The sequence below is a fragment of the Pinus tabuliformis genome, chromosome 2_1, assembly GCF_031772625.1.
Source record: "Pinus tabuliformis cultivar Carrire ecotype Pingquan chromosome 2_1, CPIR1, whole genome shotgun sequence".
Taxonomy (NCBI): Eukaryota; Viridiplantae; Streptophyta; class Pinopsida; order Pinales; family Pinaceae; genus Pinus; species Pinus tabuliformis.
This window is the reverse complement of record NC_142299.1, coordinates 325,173,625-325,197,345: the sequence shown is the minus strand read 5'-3', so window position 1 is coordinate 325,197,345 and position 23,721 is coordinate 325,173,625. Positions and strand designations below refer to the sequence as shown.

Here is a 23,721-nt window from a genome sequence, read left to right as displayed (position 1 = left end):
TAGCCAACGGATATCCTAAGGTTGCACATCAATGTATGCTTGTATATATAGATTTGACAATAAGGCCATACCTCAACTACACAAAGTGCTTCGACTAATAATCCATCTTCAAATTAAGGCCCTTGTGGGGAACAATCCAAGTGACATGGATGTATTAGGTGTAGATATCCTCTCCATTCACTTGGTTCAAACCATGCTTAACCAGTGAAACGTGGCCTAGAGCACCTAATGTCTCCTTAAAAGGAAGAATTCAATTTGGAGAAATGGCCACCAATTGAAGCAACTGAGAAACCTCTAAAAACCAATGACGCCTTCTCCCAAGGAGCTTGCAGAAGTAATATCCTCTTAAGAGCAAAGAGCTAAGTAGTGGTATCAATCCCTACCAAAAGAAATCTCCCAGATTACAAACTCTATAAAGAAAGGACACAAATCTAAAAATGGGCTCAATGCAGAAAGGCTGACCCCGAAACTCCACTTCAATGATGAACTAAGGAATTGTCCATATGCAACAATGATGTGATGTAATAGAAGGGTACAAACTCTCTCTATCTTACAATAGTCAACCCAAAGTAAATTGGTTCCTCGGACCTTGCATCCATAAAGGATAATGGATCTAATGATCATGTCCAAGAGGCAAATCTTGGATGAGATATCTTGGAAGTGAAGTTAAAATCACTCTCTCAAGTAGGGCAAGGGAACTATATCCCTTGCTGAGTCAATCCTAAGGAGCATACCTCAAACTGAACCAAGGCTCTAAAAATTGAACCCCTAAGTATGTGTAGGTCATAGTGATCACAATATCTTATGCTAAGAAGTGGAAGTGGTGGTCAAACAAAGAACATTTAAACATGTTTTAGTATCATAACTTTAATCTCACTAAGATTAGTCATAAATTGTTAGAGATCACAACATCTAGAAAGAGCATCAATCTCTCTGCAACCCCTCAAGTGAAAGATGCCAATAGGATCACATCATCGGTAAATAAAACCAGGCCGATCAAGAAGTATTGCAATAGACAACCATCATTATCTTGTATATGCTCCCTAAGGAAGGACCCCAACACATCAATATAAACCCCAAAGAAAGTCAACAAGAGAGGGAATCATACAACAATTCCACAGATGAGATCTATGATTCTCCACATATAGTTGAACGATGATGCTTCCCACATTTTGTTCAACTCGCTCACATTTGATGATTACGGCGATTGACATATATGATGTATGTTATTTCCTTTATTCATACAATATATGTTATTTCCTTTAATGTTGTTGATTTTTATAGTGCAAATTATACTACCACTTATTTCTGGAACTTGATAATTACTTCCAATGATGTAGATGATTATTTTCCAATTTCAATGTATCATTAATAGATTACACATTCAAAAATTCAACCATAGAGACAATAGAGCAACAGAGATCAAAATGCACAAAGAGACAACAAGATTTTACCCTTGAAAAACCCACTAGGGGGAAAAACCCAGCCAACCTTTTCCTTAGAGAATCAATGCAACAAAAGATACATCAAATTCAAACTAACCAGCATGATGACAACCACAAGATGCCAAGTCAAACTTCATCAAATCACTACAAGGAGTCTCTCCACAAACTAGCTCTAGGTCTGAACTAGGGCCGAATTTCGGCCCACCCTTTATCTCAGAATTTTAGACTTGTGACCAGACTTTACCATAGAAATTTTAAGACCTTCAATCACATGTGCGAGGAGACTTCTTCTTGAACTCGGCTTCTTGTTCTTCTTCAAGTAAGCCTTCTTCCTCATCCTCCTTCACTATACCATATGAAAAGTACACTTGATTGATGAGAGATGTGAATTGCCTTTCAGTGTAGATCAAATGGTCTCTATATATACACGTTGGAAGGGGTCAAATAGGTGTCTCTTGGGCAAGGTCGATTTCATCACTGGGAAGCCGACTTGGGCATCTTGTGGTGTCTAGAATGCAGCTTTAAACTTTCATTTTCCCGCTCTTGATAAGGCCATGAAGAACATGGCTTATAAAATTTTCTTTTGAATATAAAATCAATAAATATTTTTTTTTTCTTGCAAGGATGAAGAACATCCTTCAAATAATTTTTCTTTTACAAATATAATTTATATTTCATCATTACAAGTACAAATAAAACATTATGAAGACAAAGGGGAAAAGATGAAGGAGAAGGAACAAATCTAAGAAAAAAGAGATGGGATCCAACAACTGCTAATTTTCCACCCGCCATCCCTATTCAACGTATGAGAGTTTTTCTCGATTTCAATAGCCTCCCTAAACTTGCAGTGATGAAAATGATCAATCTTCGCAATATACCCTGCTTCTACAGTACTAAGTGCGACAGATGTCTGCTTCTTGCTTATCCAAGATATCATAGCAGAGCCCAAACTAAAACATACACCAAATGTACTCTTCCTATCTTTCACACTCCCTACCTAGTTAGAATTTGTATATCCCTGCAGTTGTATCTCACCACTTGAGGTATATCTCAAACAATAGTCAATAGTACCACGTAAATACCTCAATATATTCTTTGTTGCAATCCAATGCTCATGTCTCAATTCCATCTAGAACTAGCTCAAGGTGTTCACTGCAAAGCAAATGTCTGGCCAGATATTAACCAAATACATCAACGATCTAATCAACTATTGTTACGTGGATGGATCTACCAAGACAGATTCAAAATCCCTCATCTTTCTTAGATTTGTCACCATAGGAGTTGTCATAGACTTGCATTCCATCATTCCAAACTTTTGAAGGATCTTGACAACATACTTTCCTTACCTGATAAGGATTTCACCGGATTTTTACCCGACTTCCAAACCCAAATAGTAATGCATCAAACCAAGATCCTTCATGTCAAACTTAGAGGCCAACTCCCTCTCACTTTGAATAATAAGATGTTTCACACCTGTCAAGAACAAACCATCAACATATAATAGTAGTATCACAAGCTTACCCTTCACAACCTTGATATATAGGTTTGGATCGGTAGTACTCATACAGAAACCAAGTCTCAACTTAGAGAAAAGTTTATATCTGGAAGATGATGCATCTCAACTATTTAAACATGTGGATAAATTGGTTTTTTCATCTTTGTCCTGAGGATGAACCACGATAGTTGGTTCAAAACGTCAAGCAAAAAAATCATTATGTGATTAATCCGGAAAACAATCTCGAAATCAAGATGAATCACAAAAGCCTAAAATCAAAAAACCAAGTCTCATCAAATATCCATCAATTCTAGAATACCAAGCTCTTGGTGCTTGCTTAAGTCCATACAAGGACTTCTTCAATCTGCACACGTGAGATTCTCTACCATGAACCTCAAAACCTTGAGGTTTCTCTATGTACACATCTTTCTCAATCACATGGTTGACACCTAATCTTTGGGATTAGGTAAATCCATGTAAATATTGTAAATAAGAAAAAAGAGAATTGTAAGACGAAGAGACATTGGGAGATGAAACCCAATAGTCTCCCTCTCCATGTATGTATTCATGTTACATCTTAATGTAAAACACACTTGAGATTCATGGAGTTACTTCCTGGCCTGACATGGTATCAGAGCCAACCCCCATTTTTAGTATTTTTTGCCCTATAACTCCTATGAATTACCATTATTCTTTGCCAGAGTTCTCCGTCAAATCTCTGTCATTATCCTCTGTCCCAACTGAGTGAACGTTGCATGTAAGTTCAAGCCGATATATTTGGGCATTGAAATTACTATGCGTGACAATTTTTTTTAAAAGCGTGTATGGTAACTAAGCTCAAATCTTGAAGAGTCGTATTCCTTTGCTGAAAAACGAGTTATCGCTTTTTCACCTGTGTTGTTGATTAATTAAACTTTGCTTGCCTTGCGTTGAATGGGTTGGTGTCGAGATTATGGTAGGAGGAAAGAGGACCACAGTGGAAGTCGAGCTACTGCGCAGTAGAAGTTGAGTGGCAGAGTTTTTGCGCACGAATCGTGTTGCTTGGTCGTGTTCACTGGTGAGTGCTTGTTGCATCTAAACTGTACATGTGAAGTTTATATCCAACGTTGAATGTTGCAATGAATACTACACCGAATGGTGTTTTTAAAGACCGAATGGTGTTTTTAAGACCGAATGGTGTCGTTTGTTAATGAATTTTTAAAAGGTCGTAGATGGAAAAAGAAATTTGTGTTCATTTCCTTTAAAAAAAGCCATGTGTTTGGTGTTTTTAAAATGGTATATGAAGTGCGTTGGGTGTTTTTAAAAAAGGTTTGGTATTAATGTATGAACTTAAGCTTTTATGAAGTTCATGACATATATATATTTTATGGAGCGATAAGAGTATATGAGGTGGCACATTAATTTATTAGGGAGATGTGACATGTTATATATGCCACATTAAAGCATTATTGTGAATTTTTCTTTCCATCTATATAATTAAATAGAAAACATCAAGAAAGGTTGTGATTTTGAATCGAAAGAAGATAGTCTTTTTGAGAATGCATTCACTCATCTCCATAGTGGGAGTAGTTCTCACTGGCAAAGAGAACTACCATGAGTGGTCCAGGAAGATAAAACACACTTTCATTTTCAATGAGTTGTGGAAAGCGTTTGGTGAAGGAGAAGGCGACAATGCACCTAAAAAGCCCACTTTAGATAAGGAGCTTGCCATTTGGGAAAACAAGAATAGCAAGGCCTATGACTTGATTGCAGCGTCAGTAAATGAAGAGGTCAGTTGCCATATTTCTCCATTTTCAAATGCTTTTGAAGCCCTAAAGAAGTTGAAAGAATTGTACGACTCACACTCTGAACTTGAAATTGTTCAATCGATGATCAAGTTGTTCAATCTTGAGTTGAAAAATGATGACCCTCTTGCCTTAGCATCAGAAGTAAGATCCATCATGCATGACATAAAATCCATTGGTGTTGAAATAGATATTCCTCAAGACATTTCTTCTAGTAAATCACATTTTAGATTAATGGGTCAACATGTTTCGAACCACTAAGTACGGTTCATCATTAGGACTATGATGAATGACTAATCATACAGTTGATATATACGATAGAGATGTACAACGATCCAAAAATGAACGTTAGAGAAAAATGATTAAAATGAATGTTAGAGAATTTAGATTAGGTTATTGAGTTTAATAAAATATTGTTAAAAATATTATTTAGTGAGAAATTGTTAAAATTGTCAAAAAGGGAAAGAACTACTTTTAATAAAATATTATTATTTTCTATATTTATTATTAAAAGAAGTAAAACCCAATAGGATGATGATTGAAAAAAGTCAACAGTTATTATAATTACTGTAAAATCAATAAAACATAACATTATCTTAATTAAATAATTTAACTTAAGTAAAGAGAAGTGAATGCAAATACAAATAAGAGAATAAAAAAGAGAGAAAATAAACAAATAATTAAAAAATAAAAATAAAAAGAGAAAGGAGGGGGAGAGATAACAAAACAAAGGGGAAAAGATGAAGGAGAAGGAACAAATCTAAGAAAAAAGAGATGGGATCCAACAACTGCTAATTTTCCACCCGCCATCCCTATTCAACGTATGAGAGTTTTTCTCGATTTCAATAGCCTCCCTAAACTTGCAGTGATGAAAATGATCAATCTTCGCAATGACTTGAGCCTCTTCCAAACAAATATGGTGATTTGTCTTCCCACATTATCTTGATTCATTGCAAGCAAAATATATATATGATGACATTTATTGATGACTACACCAGAATGTGCTAGGTTTATTTATTGAAGAACACATCTAAAGCTTTTGAAACATTTAAGAACTTTCATGCATGGATTGAAAATGATGCACAATCTCATATTGGCTCTATTCGCACTGATAATGGAAAAGAATACACTTCAAATGAATTTGAAAACTATCTTCGCTAGCATGGGATCAAACATCAAACAAGTGTGCCTTATAATACCCAACAGAACAGAGTGGTTGACAGAATGAACAGGATAATCTTAAATAAGCTATGTCCCATGATGTTTTTCAAGAATGTTAAAGTGATGTTTTGGGTTGATGCAGTGTTGTGTATATAAAGATTAGGTGTCCATCTAATGCTATAAAAAACAAGACTCCCTATGAAATGTGGTATGACCACATTCCTTCGGTGAGGCATCTCAGGGTTTTTAGTTCCACCTGTTATGTCTTGATACTCAAGGAACAAAGAAACAAACTCAATTCAAGGAGTCGCAAGTGTATCTTCTTGGGGTACTCAAATACCTCCAAAGCATACAGTCTCCATGATGAAGTAAATAAGAAGTTTATAATATCTAGAGATGTGATCTTTCTTGAATCTTCCAAGACTGACAATGTTGTTAAGCGACAGCTTGATCGCTTTGATAGATTCGGACATGCAAAGTCTTTTTAAGAATTTGATAATGAGATTTCACATCTTCAAAGGGGGATTCCTATACTGGATCAATATGTGGAATCTTTTTCTGAAGCACTCTCTCCCACACATGAAGCTCCAGCCACTTATCCTAATGACACCTTGAGTGATGTGATTGACAGAATTGGGAGACTAGATCTTGATTCAACCCCAACTTAGTCAATTGAGTAGTCTGGGCCATCTCAGAAAGGTCCACCAAAATGGCTCACAAAGACACTTGAAAGTTTTCATCCTAATAAGGTTGGAAAGACATGAACAAGAAGCTCAACCAGACGGAATGGAGTTGATGTAGACGAGTCTGATTCACCTATTGATATGGATGTTTCTTATGATTGTGAACTGAATTTGTCTACAGATTTTGAACCAACTTCCTTCAAAGTCGCTTCTCATGATGAATGGAAAGAAGCGATGCATAAAGAATATGATGATTTGATAAAGAATGGCACTTGGAAGCTAGTTGATCCTCCATTGGGAACCAAATCAATAGGCTGCAAGTGGGTCTTCAAGAACAAGGTATCAACTAGATGGCTCACTTGACAAGCATAAAGCTAGGCTTGTGGCAAAAGGTTTTGCACAGAAGGAAGGGGTCAACTATAAGGAGACTTTTGCCCCCACAGCAAAATGGACTACCATCCAGACACTCTTTTCCTTGGCAACACAGAACGGTTGGAAAGTTCATCAAATGGATGTAAAAACTGCTTTCTTGAATGGAGATCTGAAAGAAGGATTTGTTGTGAAGGGTCAGGAACACAAAGTATGCAAGCTTGTAAAATCCTTGTATGGCCTCAAGCAAGCACCGCGAGCCTGGTACGAGAAATTGACTGAGCATCTTCTGAAACTCAATTTCAAACATTATGATCTTGATGATGCAACTTTGTTTGTCAAGAAAGTTGACAAAACAATTGTATATCTTGTGGTGTATGTAGATGATCTTTTGATGACAGGGAATAATGAGAGCTACATTGCATCCATAAAGAAAGAACTGAGGAAAGGTTTTAATGACATATTTAGGCTATGTTCACTATTATCTTGGTATTGAAGTAACTCAACATCTGAAGTTTATATTCCTCTCAGAAGTACATTGGAGATTTGTTGAACAGGTTTGGCATGGTTGAGTGCAATCCTTTGACTACTCCAATGGAACAAAACTTAAAGCTCACATCCACTGAAGGAAAAGAATTTGAGGATGCAACGAAGTATAGATAGCTCGTAGGAACTCTCAACTACCTGACTACTACCAGACCAGACATCTCATTTGTTGTTGGAATCCTCTCCAGGTTTATGCAAAAGCCTTGAGAGGGTCACTGGTCAGAGTTATAAAGTACTTGAAGGGAACTCAAGACTTTGGACTCAAGTATACACAGGTGGACGACTTTAGCTTGAATGGATACTCTGATTTAGACTTTGATGGAGATAAAGAAACTGGAGTATCTACTTCAGGTTATGTTATGAGTCTTGGGTGAGGAGCCATCTCCTGGAGGTCACACAAACAGTCAGTTCCAACAAATTCCGCAACTAAGGCAGACTATGTGGCAGCAGCAAAAGCAACGAAGGAAATTGTGTGGCTCAGGAAAATTCTGGAAGATTTGCAAGAGAAACAAGTACATTCAACTCCTCTTTTGATTGACAACACTTATGCAATAAAGTTGGCCAAGAACCCAGAGTTCCATGATCGAAGCACATCAATACAAAATACCATCTGATTCGACATCACGATGAGGCTAAGACAATCCACCTACGTTATTGTTCCACAAATGAGCATATCGCAGACATCTTCACCAAAGCGCTTGGAAGAGAAAAGTTTGAAAGATTCAGAATGATGCTTGGACTCACCAACATCCCTTCAAATTAAGGGGGGGAATGTTGACACCTAATCTTTGGGATTAGGTGATTAGGTGAATCCATGTAAATATTGTAAATAGGAAAAATAAAGAGAATTGGAAGATGAAGAGACAATGGGATATGAAACCCAATAATCTCTCTCTCCGTGTATATATTCATGTTACATCTTAATGCAAAACATAATTGAGATTCGTGGAGTTACCTCCTGGCCTGACACATACAGTTGGGGAAGGTGGTCTTTACATCCATTTGATGTAACTTCCTTCCCATAAACAAAGCAAGAGAAACTAGAGATCTAATCATGGTGCCTGGCATCCAGTGCAAAGGTTTCATCGTAATCTTCTCCCTCTTTTTGGGAGAACCCTTCGCCACGAATATCGCCATGTATTTGTCAATGCTCCCATCTGTTGCATAGTTTATCTTATATATCCACTTTGAGGTTACCACGGACTTTCCTTCGGGTCTTGGAACAATTTCCAAGACATCGTTGTTCATAATAGATTGGTATTCTTCCATCATCGCATCCTTCCAAACTTGTTGGGTGGATGCTTCCTCGAAGTCGGAAGGTTCAAAGTCAATCAACTTAGTCTAACCAGAATACCTCTTAGGTCTCTTAGATTCCTTAAAGGTGCCTCGTGGAGCCACATATCCTACATCCTGCAAAGTAGATTTGAGCCACGCTGGTATTTTTCCAATTTCTGGAACAACCACAGGATCCAATGGTTCACAAGGTCCTTCTGGCATTTCTTCATGATCTTCAGGATGCCTTGAGGATGTGGGAGGACCTATAACTTCTTCTTTGGGAGCCACATGCTCCTCTTCATCATTGGTATCCATGTGATCTTCTCTAGATTTCCAATAAGCAACATCTTCATCAAAAGTCGCATCCCTGCTTACTTAAACATGTCGCTGCACTGGAACATAGATCCTATAGGCTTTTGATGACTCACTGTACCCAACAAATATCCCCTTATTCCCGAATGGCTCTAACTTATTTCTCTTATCCTTGGGTACATGTATGAACACTGGACAACCAAAGATTCTTAAATGTTCAACTTGTGGCTTTCGACCAGTGAACGCTTCTTCAGGAGTCTTATCTTCTAGAATTCGATGAGGACTTCTATTTAGAATGTACACTAATGTCCCGGCTGCTTCTACCCATAAGAACATTGACACATCTTGATCATGTATCATTGTCTTCACAGATTCTTCAATAGATTTGTTCTTTCTTTTAGCCACTCCATTCTGTTGAGGATTATAGGGAACTATCAACTCCCTCTTAATCCCAACTTCCTTACAGAAGGAAATGAGTTCCTTGGAGGTGTATTCTCCTCCATTATCTGATCTTAAAGTCTTGATCTTCTTCCTGGTCATGTTCTCCACTTCACCTTTGAATTCCTGGAATTTTTTTAAGACTTCATCTTTTGACATCATAAGATAGATCCACGTCTTGTAAGAGAATTCATCAATAAAGGATAAATAGTAGAGAGCACCTCCAAGAGTTCTCAACAGCATGGGACCACACACATCAAAGGACTAGATCCAAAATATCTTTGGACCTGTGTTCACTGCTTGGAAAGGGTTTCTTGGAGTTCTTTCCAAGAGCGCATCCTTTACACATAACTTCACGATCTATTTGAAAATTAGGTAAACCTTAAAACAATCTGCTTCAAAGCTAGCAAGGCTCTATAATGAAGGTGAGCATATCTTCTATGCCATAGCTCACATGGATTGATATCATTATGTGTTAAAGCTTTGGAAGGTTGCCCCAGGAGTTTATACAACCTTCCTTCACGAATCTCAATAACCCTAACAAAATTTATACTAGAGCCCTTGGCCCACACAAGGACTTTCCCATCAATGAAGGCTACTTTATGTCCTCTATCTTCTAAACATGAAATTGAAACCAAATACTTTTTCAAACCTGGAACATAGAGTATGTTGCTCAAGTGAACAATTTCACCTATGTCCAAATCAAAGGATGTGGTCCCAATTCCTTTGACTGTATAGTTGTTATTGTCTCTAGGTTCCACCTTTTGAGTCAATCTTTTTTCCATCAAACTTGTAAGATGATCACAATCCCCTGTCATATGTATTGAAGCTCCACTGTCGATTAGCCATATGTTGTTGTCTACAAGAGATCCTGCAACTACGGAATAGTAGAATTGGTCTTTATCTTCTTCAATTTTGGGTCTCTCTTGGAATGTTCATTAAATTATGCCGTGGTAGCATGTTGCTTCCCTCTTTTCTTCCTATCATGAATCTTTCAGGACATCGGGCTTTGAAGTGACCAAATTTATTGTAATGGAAACATTGAATCTGTGACATATCTTTCTTCCTTTGAGGATTAGGTCTTCTATCAAAATCCCTCTTTTTCTTCTGAAAACCAAACTTCTTTCCTCCTCCAACTTTCTTGGAACGCATTGCATATGCCTAGGAATTTCTTCCTCTAGACAAAATACTTGATTCATCCTGCCAACAAGCTACCCATAATTCTTCTAAACTTGGAGCTTTCTTTCAGTTGCTTATACCTGATTTAAACAAATCCCATCACTGTGTGCTAAGACACAATTCCATCAATAGCTTATAGTTGATCTCTCGATTGAGAGATCCTCACTAAGTATGAAGCCACTATATTGTTCTGTGTCATTTTGATATCACGAAGTTCATTTCTCAAACTCATGATTTGGCCAATATTATTGATGGTATACAAAACGGTTAGAGCATCATACATCTTCTTTGAAGTATCAAGCTTTGAGAGGCATGGAATTAGATGATCCTTGATGCAGTCCACAATGATGCTCATGGCAATGATGTCATATTTCTTGTACTTCTTCTTTCCAACATCATTTGTAGGTTCAGTCACTTTGCCTTGAAAATTTCAAAAACATCTTCCCTTGGGAGAATTAGGTCGATTCTTGTATTCCAAGCTCTAAAGTTAGTAGCCCCTTCTCACTTGTTCTCTGATTTCATAAAAGTCATGGATACAACTTGATTGTAGATCTAAGGTTTCTTTAAAGTGATCTCAAGGTAAGTCTTCTTCAAAAATTATCTCTATGCTCTTTCCTTCACCAAAGCTCTGATGTCGTGTTGATTTTTCTAGTGCAAATTACACTAGCACTTATTTTCGAAACTTGATAATTACTTGCAATGATGTAGATAATTATTTTGCACTTTCAATGTATCATTAAGCAATTACACAATCAAAAATTCAACCATAGAGACAACAAAGCAATAGAGATCACACTACACAAAGAGAGAGCAAGATTTTACCCTAGGAAAACCCACTAGGGGGAAAACCTAGCCAACCTTTTCCTTAGAGAATCAATGCAACAAGAGATGCATCAAAGTCAAACTAACCAGCAAGATGACAACTACAATATGCCTCAAGATGCCAAGTCAAACTTCACCAAATCACTTCAAGGAGCCTCTCCATAAACTCGCTCTAGGTTTGCACTAGGGCCGAATTTCAGCCTTTCCTTTATTTCTCAGAATCTTGGACCTGTGACTAGACTTTACCACAAAAACTTTAGACCTTCAATCACACGTGCGACAGACGGAATTAGAAGATCACACATGCAAGGAGACTTCTTCTTGAACTTGGCTTCATCTTCTTCTTCAACTCAACCTTCTTCTTCTTCATCCTCCTTCGCTATCCCAGATTAGAAATAAACTTGATTAATGAGACATGCGAATTTCCTTTGAGTGGAGAGCAAATGGTATCTATATATACACGCTGGAAGGGGTTGAATAGGTTTCTTTTGGGGAGGGCCAAATTCATCACTGGGAGGTTGACTTGGGCATCTTGTGGTGTCTAGAATGCAAATTTTCATTTTCATTTTCTCGCTCTTGATAAGGTCATGAACAACATGCCTTATAAAAAAGAAATGAATATTAAAATCAATAAATATTTTCTTTTTCTTGGAAGCATGAAGAACATGCTTCAAATAACTTTTCTTTTACAAGTATAATTTATATTTCTTCATTACAAGTACAAATGAAACATTATGAAAATCGACCATTGCTACAAAAATTCAACAAATGCCTTATGTACTTGTCATGAAAGTGAGGATCATTGGTTGAGTCAAATAATGAATCATAAAATTTGTGCCTTTTGCCCTCTTTCACCTTGGCAATCATCATTGTCTCCTAAATAAGTGTTGTCACTCTTGGGTTGATGAGTTGTACTACTAGGGAGCTTTCCAAGTTGTAATGTATCCATATCCCAATCCATACCTAACATTCTCCACCTTTCCAAATTTCCATGGTACCATTTATGGTTAGTTGTCATATGTCACAAAAAGGCTCATGCTTCATAGTCCCAAGAGTAGCATAAGCTTGAGGTTGATGCAGTGAAATAGAAAAAAGGATAGAGGAAGATGTGAAGGTCAAAATGCAAAACAAAATAAAGAGATATAGAGGAAAAGTCAAAAGTCAAAGCAAAGCTTAAGCAATGCCCCCTCACTATGAGACAATTATTGCAAAACCTTATAATGAAAACATACAGAAAAAGGACTAAATGATATTATCTCAAGTCCCATGGAATGAAACGCGTATAAAAAAGGGGGAATCAATGAAATGAAATAAAATAAAAACAAAGGAACAAAGAAAAGGAAAGTAAAGTGGTAGTAACAAATAGTGCCAAAAAAAAGGGTATCTCAATGCATAAACGCTTCCTCAACAAATCAATTCATGTGGATAAATATTTTAAATAACCTCACATGACTATCCAATACAATTCATGAAATTACCTCCCCAAAAGCATACCATTTATCACTACATCTACACCTTGATGAAATTTCATGGGGACTACTTCGCTTCTTGGGTATTGAAACATGTAATAGAGGTTAATGATGACCCCACCATACCTAAACTTGTGTACATTCCTCTGGATTCATGACTACATTTGGTTCCACTTGAAATGCACTGTATACGATGTACTTTGCATGGATATGACTTGGACTCAGAATTCATCCCTTAGAGGATGTTGAGGAAGCTACCATTGTGATTGATGAGATCATTCCACTTCTTGAAGAACGTTTGGGCTTCTTTGAGGACGTTGCAGCATTGTAGAGATGACCTAGATCTTTTTGGTGGCCACATGGCACCTTTTGGAGATGATCTTTCACTTTGAAGATGAAATGTTGCACCCTTTGGAGGGAACGTTTCACTTTGGAGCCCATACACATGCCTTTTGACAATTTGGGTGAGTCATCGACTCTTAGGAGTCCACGCGTGCCACAGGTCTGATTTTGAGCACACATTTATGAGGGACATTTTGGCATTCGAGCATTTTTACTTCATTTTGGGGACAACTTTAGGGGTCTTTTGACCCATCCACTCCCGTATCATAGATATTTTATGTATTTTGACCTTATTTCTAGACTTTGTGAAGAGATAAAGAAAAACTTTATATTGTCTCAAGGTTATGCTAGAAAAATATTATTATTATAATGAGTAGGGTACTAGATCTCACATATAAATAAGTGAAACACTTCCCAAGAACATGTGGAGAACACTACTCGTCTACTATGACTTCCATATTTCTGCTATGGATGGATGGAAAATATTATTATTTTAATGAGTAAGGTACTAGATCTCTTATATAAATAAATAAGACAAACACTTCCCATTTGGATTCAATGCAAGAACATGTGGAGAACACTGGTCTCCTATGACTTCCATATTTCTACTACGGATGGATGGAAAATATTATTATTATGATGAATAGGGTACTAGATCTCTCATATAAATAAGTGAAACAATTCTCATTTGGAGTCAACATAAGAACATGTGGAGAACACAACTTGTCTACTATGACGTCCACACTTCTGCAATGGATGGATAACTAAAATAACTTCTTAAGGATAATGTCTTATGGATGCTTTGCAAATTCCATGGATGTTCTCAGCAAGGGTTTTGTGGATGAGTTGATTTCTTGAGTAAGTGGACTCACTAAATCTTTATGGATGTTGTTTACGAGTGGCTGTGAGTGTAGTTGTACTTCCGTGGTGGTGATGGTGCACTCTCTTTATATTTTTATTAAACAAATCCCTCGCCAAAGCTCTTGGAAGATTACTAGTGCAGCATCTTCCCTTGAACTATCTTGAAGCTTGTAAGGCACTAGGTGGATTTGTTAGCATTTGTAATGTACAACTCCTAACTATCACTCTAGTCCTACTTACACCCTACCAAGGAAGTTCATAGTTGACCACATATGCTCCAAAATAAATTAACAGGCACTAGATTTTTCTCATCTGTTCAATCAAAAATTCAAAATTCAAAATTTTATCTTTGTTTTAGGGTAACTCTAGGATTTGTTTAGCTTACATTTAATTTTCTGCCATCAAAAACTCTAGACATCTAGGACATTCTTGCATATTTTGACCTAAAATCCTAGGGTTTTCTTGCATGTATTTTGGACCTAAAATCACTTTATTTGGAAAATCAACCTAGCTGGTTTATATTACAGCAATTTTAGGGCTGCATGTCTTGGTTTGGCTTTTATATGCTCATGAATTTTCAGAATTAGTAAGTTGCTTAATCCCTAGTTGTACTCCTTGTTTTAGCCTTAATTTCAACTTATTTATATGTCTTGGTTTGGCTGTTATATGCTCATGAAGTTTCAGAATTAGTAAGTTGCTTAATCCCTAGTTGTACTCCTTGTTTTAGCCTTAATTTCAACTTATTTATAATGCCTTGAAAGGGGTAAAGTGTAGTGTTGTTGTGAGTCGTGACTTGTTTACTGCTGTAATTTTTATCTTCTATACAAGATATAACAGCTACTAGTAATTTTAAGATTTGCATTGTTTGGAGATAATTTTGTATTAGATAATAACTTGATAAACCCCCTAAATCAAGCCTAAAACAAATAAAATCCAATCTGGAATTTACTTTGAGTAACCATGTAATCCATAACTTGCGTACTATATCTAATTGGTGGTAAATTGGTTAGCTACATGGGAGACCTTAGACTTGATTGTGTCATGCCTCAGGAACCCTAGCCGCTACCAGGGATGCCTCCCTTGTGTTGGACTTGTCCTTCACTAAAATGACAGAAGTTGTAGTCTAGGGGACTGTGGCAACACTTCTAATGTGGCACTAATCTTTGTCTATGAAGTTTGAGAAGTTGTGGGCAGTACGAACAGGACCAGCTCTGACTCATAAAATCTCATTATAACAAACAAAATGATCTTTAGCATACTATGTCAAATAAACTTTGGTATAAAGCCTCTCCCAGAACATAGTTGAACACCCCTTCTGAATGTCCTCAAAGCAATAGAAGTCTTTCAAAGAGTGGTAACAAGCATTCTTGATAATAGCACATACAGTGAAGATGGGCCAATGGTCCAATACTTCAGGCAGAATCTTGCTTATCTCTCTAGCCCATATGAAATATTGTAGTAGCTCTGGGCAAAGGTGTCTCCAATCATAATGGCCTTGCAATTGTTAGGATCTAACTCTAAAGTAACTGACAACTTGAAAATGGGTTGATGATGTCATGGAACCATCACAAATGAAAACTTTGAACAAACAACATGATTAAACAAATTAGAAATGTCAAAGTCAAGAAAGTGAATAGCATGTTTGGCAAGCATTGCCTTAAGGCTTTCCTTGTCAACAACCCTGCTAGTGCTCATGATCCCGAAGGCTCTCCTAATATCCACATGAAAGAATATATGATAAGATTGGGTGACATTGGTGATGTGGATGACAACACCTATGAAAGTCATGGCGAGATATAGTATGTGAGACCATGGAATGACAATATATGTCATATCTGAATGGAGGTTTTTGTGGGTAGAGCTATTCAGAGATCTGTCTTACAAATCATCAGGATGATTAGATAATGTCATGTCGTAGAGCAATGTACACAGGGAAAAGGGTGAGCATAAATGATGCAGGGCTTCAAGAAGCTCATGTCTCTTTGTGGCAAGGAATTCAAGCTTATTACAACAAAGGAGACACTAGTAATCTCTCTGAAGGTGAGCAACAAAGGAGGGATCATGAGAAAGAGCAAACGGAGATGTCTATGAAGGAGCTTGCACTCTTTGTCAACCAGCAGTTCATGGCACAGAGACTGGAGGAAGGAGCATATGAGGTGCTAGATTAGAACATAAATGAAGTTTTAAATTATGAAATCAATGGTTAGGTGAAGGCAGCAAAAACAAGAGATAAAACATATAATTTGGAATAGATGATCCTACTTAGTTCAATAAAAACAAAACAAACGGTGAACACTCCACATGGGGTTACATTAAATAATTGTACAAAAATATCCTACATGTCAAGACACCATAATTTAGCATGATGATAGAAACCAAATGGGCACAAAATAGTCAACAATTAGTGATTTAACAAATGAACAGCTCCTTAAACTTGCCTATTTGAAGAGATGGTTCTCATGGTTGGAACCCTACGGGAAGAAAGCACCAAATTCCCTGTGCTCTTCAACTGCAGGCAGTTGCAACACAGCACGACAGGAGGGAACAGACCAAGACCAAGAGGAGCCATAGGGTCCCTGGTGGGAAGTGAAATGGTAGAGCTTTGTGGACGCAAGGCAAAGCAATTGATAATTGCATGGAGACTGTTTGTCATAGGATGACATCTGTCCATATAGTTGTCTGTGGGTTTCATGTACTTCATTGTACAGGGCTTCTTTAAAGATAGTATGCACATAATAAGAAGGTCTTATGGATAGCACAATGTATAAGTGGGACCAGGGTCTTTTCCAGCCAGGCTTCTGTAATCCCCAAGGCTCTTGTTGTTGAGGCAATCATGGGTGGCATAACATGTGCCAAATGTGGTGACATATAAAGTTCTTGAGTTTATTGGTTCATGCAGTCTGAAAGGAGCCAATTTTATTTTGTTTCGTTCAACTCTCCATGACTTGGAAGTTAGTAGTTCTCCAAATGTTCTGATATGAAAGTTCTATTTCTGTGTTTCTAAATATTCAGAGATAACTGATGCAAGGAAAACTAATCACATGTAGACCTCATGCATTCCTCGTGCGTTTTTCCTCAAGTACCAACCTGATTGAGGGCTTGCCTACAGTAATGTTAAAAATTGGGTACCAGAGGACAAGTGGTTCCCTATGGCTTTGATCTTTGGCCCAGGGAAAAGTGTCCAGATTTATTTTTTACTTTTCTCCTAAAGTTATTTTATAATACAAAACTCAATTTAATTTAAAAGTGACTTTATAAGTGGTAAAGTTACATTCTAATTTAAAAGTGACTTTATAAGTGATAAAGTTACATTCTAATTTAAAGGTGACTTTATTAAAGTCAATGAAGAATTAGAAACAGAAAAAGTGACTATGGAAATAAAAGGCTAAGTGGGTCTTTAATTAAGTGGGTGAGTTAAAAAATAGAAAGTGAGAATTAAATGCACATTTATTCCCATCTCTAGATCTAAATGAATCTCAGCCATTAGATCTTAGAGTAACCCAAAAAGTCATTTAGAGAATAAAAGGAGAAGAGAAGAGGAAAAGATCAATTCATTCTTTCATGAGCATTTGAAAGGAGGAGAGGGCAAGGGGAAAATTTCTTAGCAGTAAGTGAAGGAGAGCAGCAAGAAAACATTTCAGCAAATCTGGGTAGCAGCATTTATTGGCACGCATCCCAAGGAAAAACCGTACAACAGGAGAAAGGCACAAAAATCAAGGAAGAGGGGCAGCAAGTTCTGGGCACGTTTTTCGAGGCTGGTCGTGTAACATTTAATGCTGTTTTATTGCTGTAAAAATTTATGTTTTGGCTATTGCTGATTGGCACGATTTTCGAAGTGGAGTTCAAGCACGAAAATCGAGCTAAGGTGTAATTTGTAGTCGCTGGAATTTTTACTGTGTATTTCAGTGTCTCTGTAAAAACATTTTCCGGAATAAAGAAGAGCTCTCAAACTGGTTTCCCCAAGAGTTGTAGGGGGGTTTTCGAGGGTCATATTGACCAAAAATCACTGTGTTATTTTATGTGTGTGGCTGTCATAATTTTGTTGTGTTTTATTTCTGCAATTTCAGCAATTGTGAAATCTCTAAATTTGTGTTTTCAGAAAATTATTGTCATTTCCAGATTTTAGAACTTTTATCATGCTTGGATTTAAAACTAAATGCATGGAGTGATAAGGAAAGCTGATAACCAGAGTGGGGGTTGAAATATCTTCAAGTAACTGCTAATGGTGATCTAGCACACCCTAGCTAGAAAAGTCAGAATTGTATCAGATCAGTCAATCTTGACAAGTTTGATTTTTTGGCTGGCTCGGCATGTGATGCAGGTCACTTGCGCCTTCCTGTTATTGCACACCATCTTTATTGTAAAATAGCTCGAATTTTTCGGATTCATAATTAATAGAAAGAAAAAAAATTAAATAAAGAAAAATATCAAATGATAAACCAATACAAAGGTACTAAGTTTTATAAACAAAGGTTTTCCAGATATTTCAAGAAAAGGCGCCACTTTTGCCATTCATGCCTGAAATGTTCAAAGAATATAGATGAATTTTTTGCAACCTTAACCAGCTCTGACCCCACCCATCAATCACCATAAACCAAGGGTTTCCATTGGATACACTTTGATTTCAGGTCAGACATGACATACTTCCATTTATGTCGAGTTAGTGAGCCTGCAACCAAAAGGCTTTTGCACTATATCAACTGGGGAAAATATCTTACACTTAAAATGTCAGGATGTAAGTTCAGATGAATTGTACACCATAGATGAAAACCTAAAAACATCTTACAACATTTACATAACGTTTGGAGTTATCCAAAATAGCACAATATATACTGAATCCATCAAATATAGATAGCAAGCAAAGGTTCCAAATTACAAAATGGTACTGAGTTGCACAATAACTCTTAGGAAATAGGATAAATCTCCCAATAACCCCAAAAGGTAACAAGTTACAATATTAAATAATCATATAAATCTTGTGTGAATGAGAATAATATTGTAAAATGTCCCATTTATTCTAATTTCTCGGTCATTCCTAATTTAGGCCAAATTCCTAGCCAAAATACTATATTACTTACACAAGTGGATCCCTTGTATTGTCTAGGAGGTCACATTAACTGCGAGGACCTCATTGACAAAAGCTTAGCCACATGATTGGACTCCATTTAAAACCCAAAAATATTGCAATAACCCAAACATAGTTTCTAATATAAATAGAGTTGAACCATGTTATCCACTCTATGTTCCGCAGCGTATAATCTAGTTTTTTAATAAAAGATGCTAAGTTCCTGATTTCAACATGACGAAAAATAACCCGAGAGATGTGTTTTAGTTTAACAGGGGCAAACAGCCCTGACAGCATCAACTGGTGCTACCTCCCAAAATCTGGCATAGGTTATAATACTATAAATTCAAATTCAGATTTGCATTACCACTAGGAAATTGACAACAATTTCAGGCCAGAGCTACCTTAAAAGTACACAAGGCAGATTACTGACAATCGGCAGACATTACATGCCCAACAGCAGCCTTGACAATTTTGATTCTAAATTCACAGCAATGTTTGGAATCATCACTAAGTTGAAAGCAAATATAAACAGGAAAGTATATCCATCCAAATGTACAGAATCAGAGATTTCTGGAGTGCATCTCCATACCAAGTACAACCATAAAAAGTGTCTTCAAACTAAAAACTGAATCATAATAATCCCCAAACAAACCAAGAATTTTTAAAATTTCAAAGCAAGAGTTTTGTAAAGTAGATCATTCTCTTATTGCATTATATGCAGAAAACCAAATGTAGCTGGAGCCTATCACCAATATTAAATAGTGACTACAACTGCAATGGTAAGAGAAGACAAAAAATGAATGATACCAAATCCAATACAATAATAACCCAAAGTGTTTCTTTCAGACCAAACAGGGGAGGTTACTAACCATGAATAAAGTCCACAGCTTGACAAATATCATCAAACGAAGGAGCAAAAAGATAATCTCTAGTTGGGATGACCAGGTGCTTGATGCCTTCATCCTAAAACAACAAAATGTAAAATATAACATAAGAAACATGTTAACAATTACATGGAATGCAACAAACCAGATTCAAAGGAGAATATCTTCCTTGTAAACGAGTATGACAGAGATTGTAAATGACTAGGATATTTTGAAATTTTGAACCATGAATGTGGCTTCTATGGAGGGAGATGACACATCAGTCAAATCATGCTAATTATGTGCTTGAAGAAAGAAAAGGGTAGAGATATAATGGCAGTTCATTCTCACAAAGAGGTAAATATTTTTTCCTCGGGAAACCCTCGTGGGATCAACAAAGAGGTAAATATGATTACGAGAGTAATTGGGTTACAAATGTCTACTTGTCGAATGTTAATAACCAAAGGAAAACTTTTGTCTGACAACAATCATGAACATGCAACCAACAACTAGAGAAGGTTACGATTAATGAAGGCCTTAAATGTAAGAAAAAAATATAACCAAATAAACAAACCTAACAATAGAGATACTTGTGGAATACAATGTCACATGGGGTGCATTTGACAGAGCAGAGATAGATATATTTCACTTGCAATGAGTTGTCTGATTTTGGGGTTGCCATCTATGTATGTCCATAATAATACAAGCTCTATTACCAACTGGGATTTTGTTCCACGTTAGCACACTCCTCCTCCAATTTCCATATCCTCAATATTTCCTATTGAAAGGAGGATGATTGAAACATAAAATATCAAAAATATAACTTCATTTTAAATATCAATGTAAAATTACAATTGCCTTGTAAGAAATTCACAAATCGTTAGTGTTTAAGTTTGATGATGTACTTTGCAACCCGACTGTTTAAAATCCTCCATTTATTGTAAAAGCTTGATGTACTTTGAAACCCTAGACTGTTTAAAACGCTGCATTTATTGTAGTTAGTAAAGTGGGTTGTAGTTAGTTTTAGTAAATGAGATAATAATTGTCTTTGGCCAGTGGAAATAATGAGTTTCCCACATACAACTAAATGTCAATTTTCAAACATGCTAAACAGATTATGCACTTGGAAAGAATGACTTAAACACAAGGTAGCTGAAAACTTGAAAGCTTCAATCAAAACAGCAGAGCTAAGGTACAAACCAGTGTTTTAAAAATTGGTCAAGCCGACTCCGACTCAGCTGAGCTAATGCCTGGCCCGGTCTGCTCAGTGGCCAAAACAGAACCACTGGCCAGGTTGTTACCGAGCCGGTCAAGCCAGTCATCGACTCGGCCAGCTCGGTAACAACTCGGTCAACTCAATAACAACCCAGTCAACTCGGATCTTTGAAAAAGATCCTGAAGCACATTTGTCAAAAGTTGTTCCGCCTCCTACATATCAATGGTTGGGTTGTTGTTTATTGAATATTTATAGCCCTAGAGTAATCTATCACTATGAGAAAGTTTTGAAAATTACAAGGCCAAAGTATGGTTACCCTAGTGGCATGAATTAGAAAAATGAAACAATGCATTGAGCCATACAATGTTTTTAAAAAGGAAAACGTTTTGGCAATGGACTAATAGATACATATTTACCTCTGATTGTTCCGGAGCTTGACCAGAATTAAATCAAGGGTTTTGAGACTTCATTAGGGGCAGATTTCTTGAAATCATCTCCAGAAATCTAGGTAGAAGCATGAGACAGGCCGTCCTGTAGCAAAGGCACAAATTTGAAGACATCTATTGATCAGTTCATCGGCTTATCATTTAGGAAGCTATGATTGATTGCAGAGAATTGGTATTATTGTTGTTGTAGTCTAGTGATTTTCCTTGGCCTGAGGCAAAAAAGAATATTGGCATTGGTGGCTAAGTATGAACTTTGTATTGGATAGTGCACCAGGTGCCATTTTGATATAATGTATATATTCAGGAGCCTACTTTGATCATATGTTGTCTTCTCTCTATATTCTAAAGCATTGTGTTTTTGAAACATGAATGAAAATCTTTAAAATTATGTTTTTTATAATAAAAAATAAATATTTAATGTATTTTCTACAACGACCAAGTCATTGAAATCAAACCGGCCAAATCGATACCAAGTCGGAGTCGGAGTCGATCCTCGGCCATTTTCGAACCGAAGTCAATGTTTTAAAACATTGGTACAAACACATTCTGCTGAAAATTTAAAACAGCAAATACAAAGGTCTAAACTCTCAATCACATCTATCTTCTATTGAATAATGAAAGAAGCAATAAATTGTATAGCTCAAATCAAAAACTTGCTAGCCAAAACAGTGGTACTAGCCAAAACAGTGGTGCTAGAATATGAAAAGGAGGAAAAGTACAAAGAATCTGGACACATGCAAAAGCATACCTGGTTTGATCGTGACAAACCCTAGCCCTAATATAATCACCTAGTGCACCTCACTTGTATGGATAAGAGTTTCAATTAAGTGCAGCTCACCTAGAAGATGAACTAGAGAATGCAAGCATTCATTCATTTCTTGAGATCTGTGACCTCTAACTAAACTAGAAACTTTTCATGCATGAGCACTCAAGATCTAGCAATCTGCACCCTCCCACTAACCATAGATCATGCATGCTAAGACTAACAAAAGCAAAGCTCTAATAATAGAAAATCTTTATCTAAAACTGGAATTGCTCAATCTAAAACATCTAAACTATAATTAATAGAAGGTGGCAGCATATGGATGCACACTCTACCAAACAGTGATCCATATCACTCTCTCCTAAACGATCATTCAACCTGTTCAACACTGCTATAAAAAACGATTGAAGGTGTCATCTTCATTGCACCTTCACTAGGAGAATCACTAATTGAACAAAAGGTAGAAATTCTAACATTACCTCTTTGCGATGAAATTGTTCTCCACCAAACCCATAGTCTCCCTAAGCATCTCAAACTTCCCCTTTCCCAGTGGCTTAGTCAAAATGCCTACAACCTATGAATATGAAGGAACATACTCTAAGATCATTCCAGCCTTCTAAACTCCATCCTTGACGAAATGACATCACATGTATATGTGCTCGAAGCAATAGTTAAACACTAGATTCCTAGAGAGTCTGATAACACTAGGATTGTCAGAGTGTACCACAATAGGCTCCAACCTCTAATCAGTGAACACTGCAATCATCTTGCAAAACAAAATAGGTTCACGACTACCAAAGTTAACTGCGATGTATTCTGCCTATATCAAACTAAGTGCCAACATTACCTACTCCCTATTGAACTAAGACCTCACACATGAACCAAAATTGAAACAAAATCTTGAAATACTCTTCATACCACCTACATCCCTAGCTTAGTCGAAATCCACAAAACCCTGCAATATGAACTCAGCATCTCCAAAATAGCTCTAACCATAAGGTATCATGCCCTTCAAGTATCAAATCACATGCTTTGCAACAACCCAATGAATCCACCATCACTCAACTATTACGAAACTTGAACACAGAAGAAAACCAAGATAACTCAAAAGAATTCTTCGTATTGCAAATATAAATGAGAAAGCAAAAGCTTTCTTATATAGGGCTATAATAAAATAGAGTCAA

The 23,721-nt window shown here is 36.7% G+C and overlaps 1 protein-coding gene across 1 annotated transcript in view; it reads right to left on the bottom strand.

Annotated features, from left to right (window-relative positions):
- The window catches only part of LOC149200159 (phosphatidylglycerophosphate phosphatase PTPMT2-like), a 141,513-nt gene that overhangs the window by 66,914 nt on the left and 50,878 nt on the right, over positions 1 to 23,721 (bottom strand). The window contains exon 4 of the mRNA XM_089402623.1: positions 20,119 to 20,212. Coding sequence (XP_089258749.1) covers positions 20,119 to 20,212 — 94 coding nt within the window. The remainder of the gene's footprint in view (positions 1 to 20,118; positions 20,213 to 23,721) is intronic.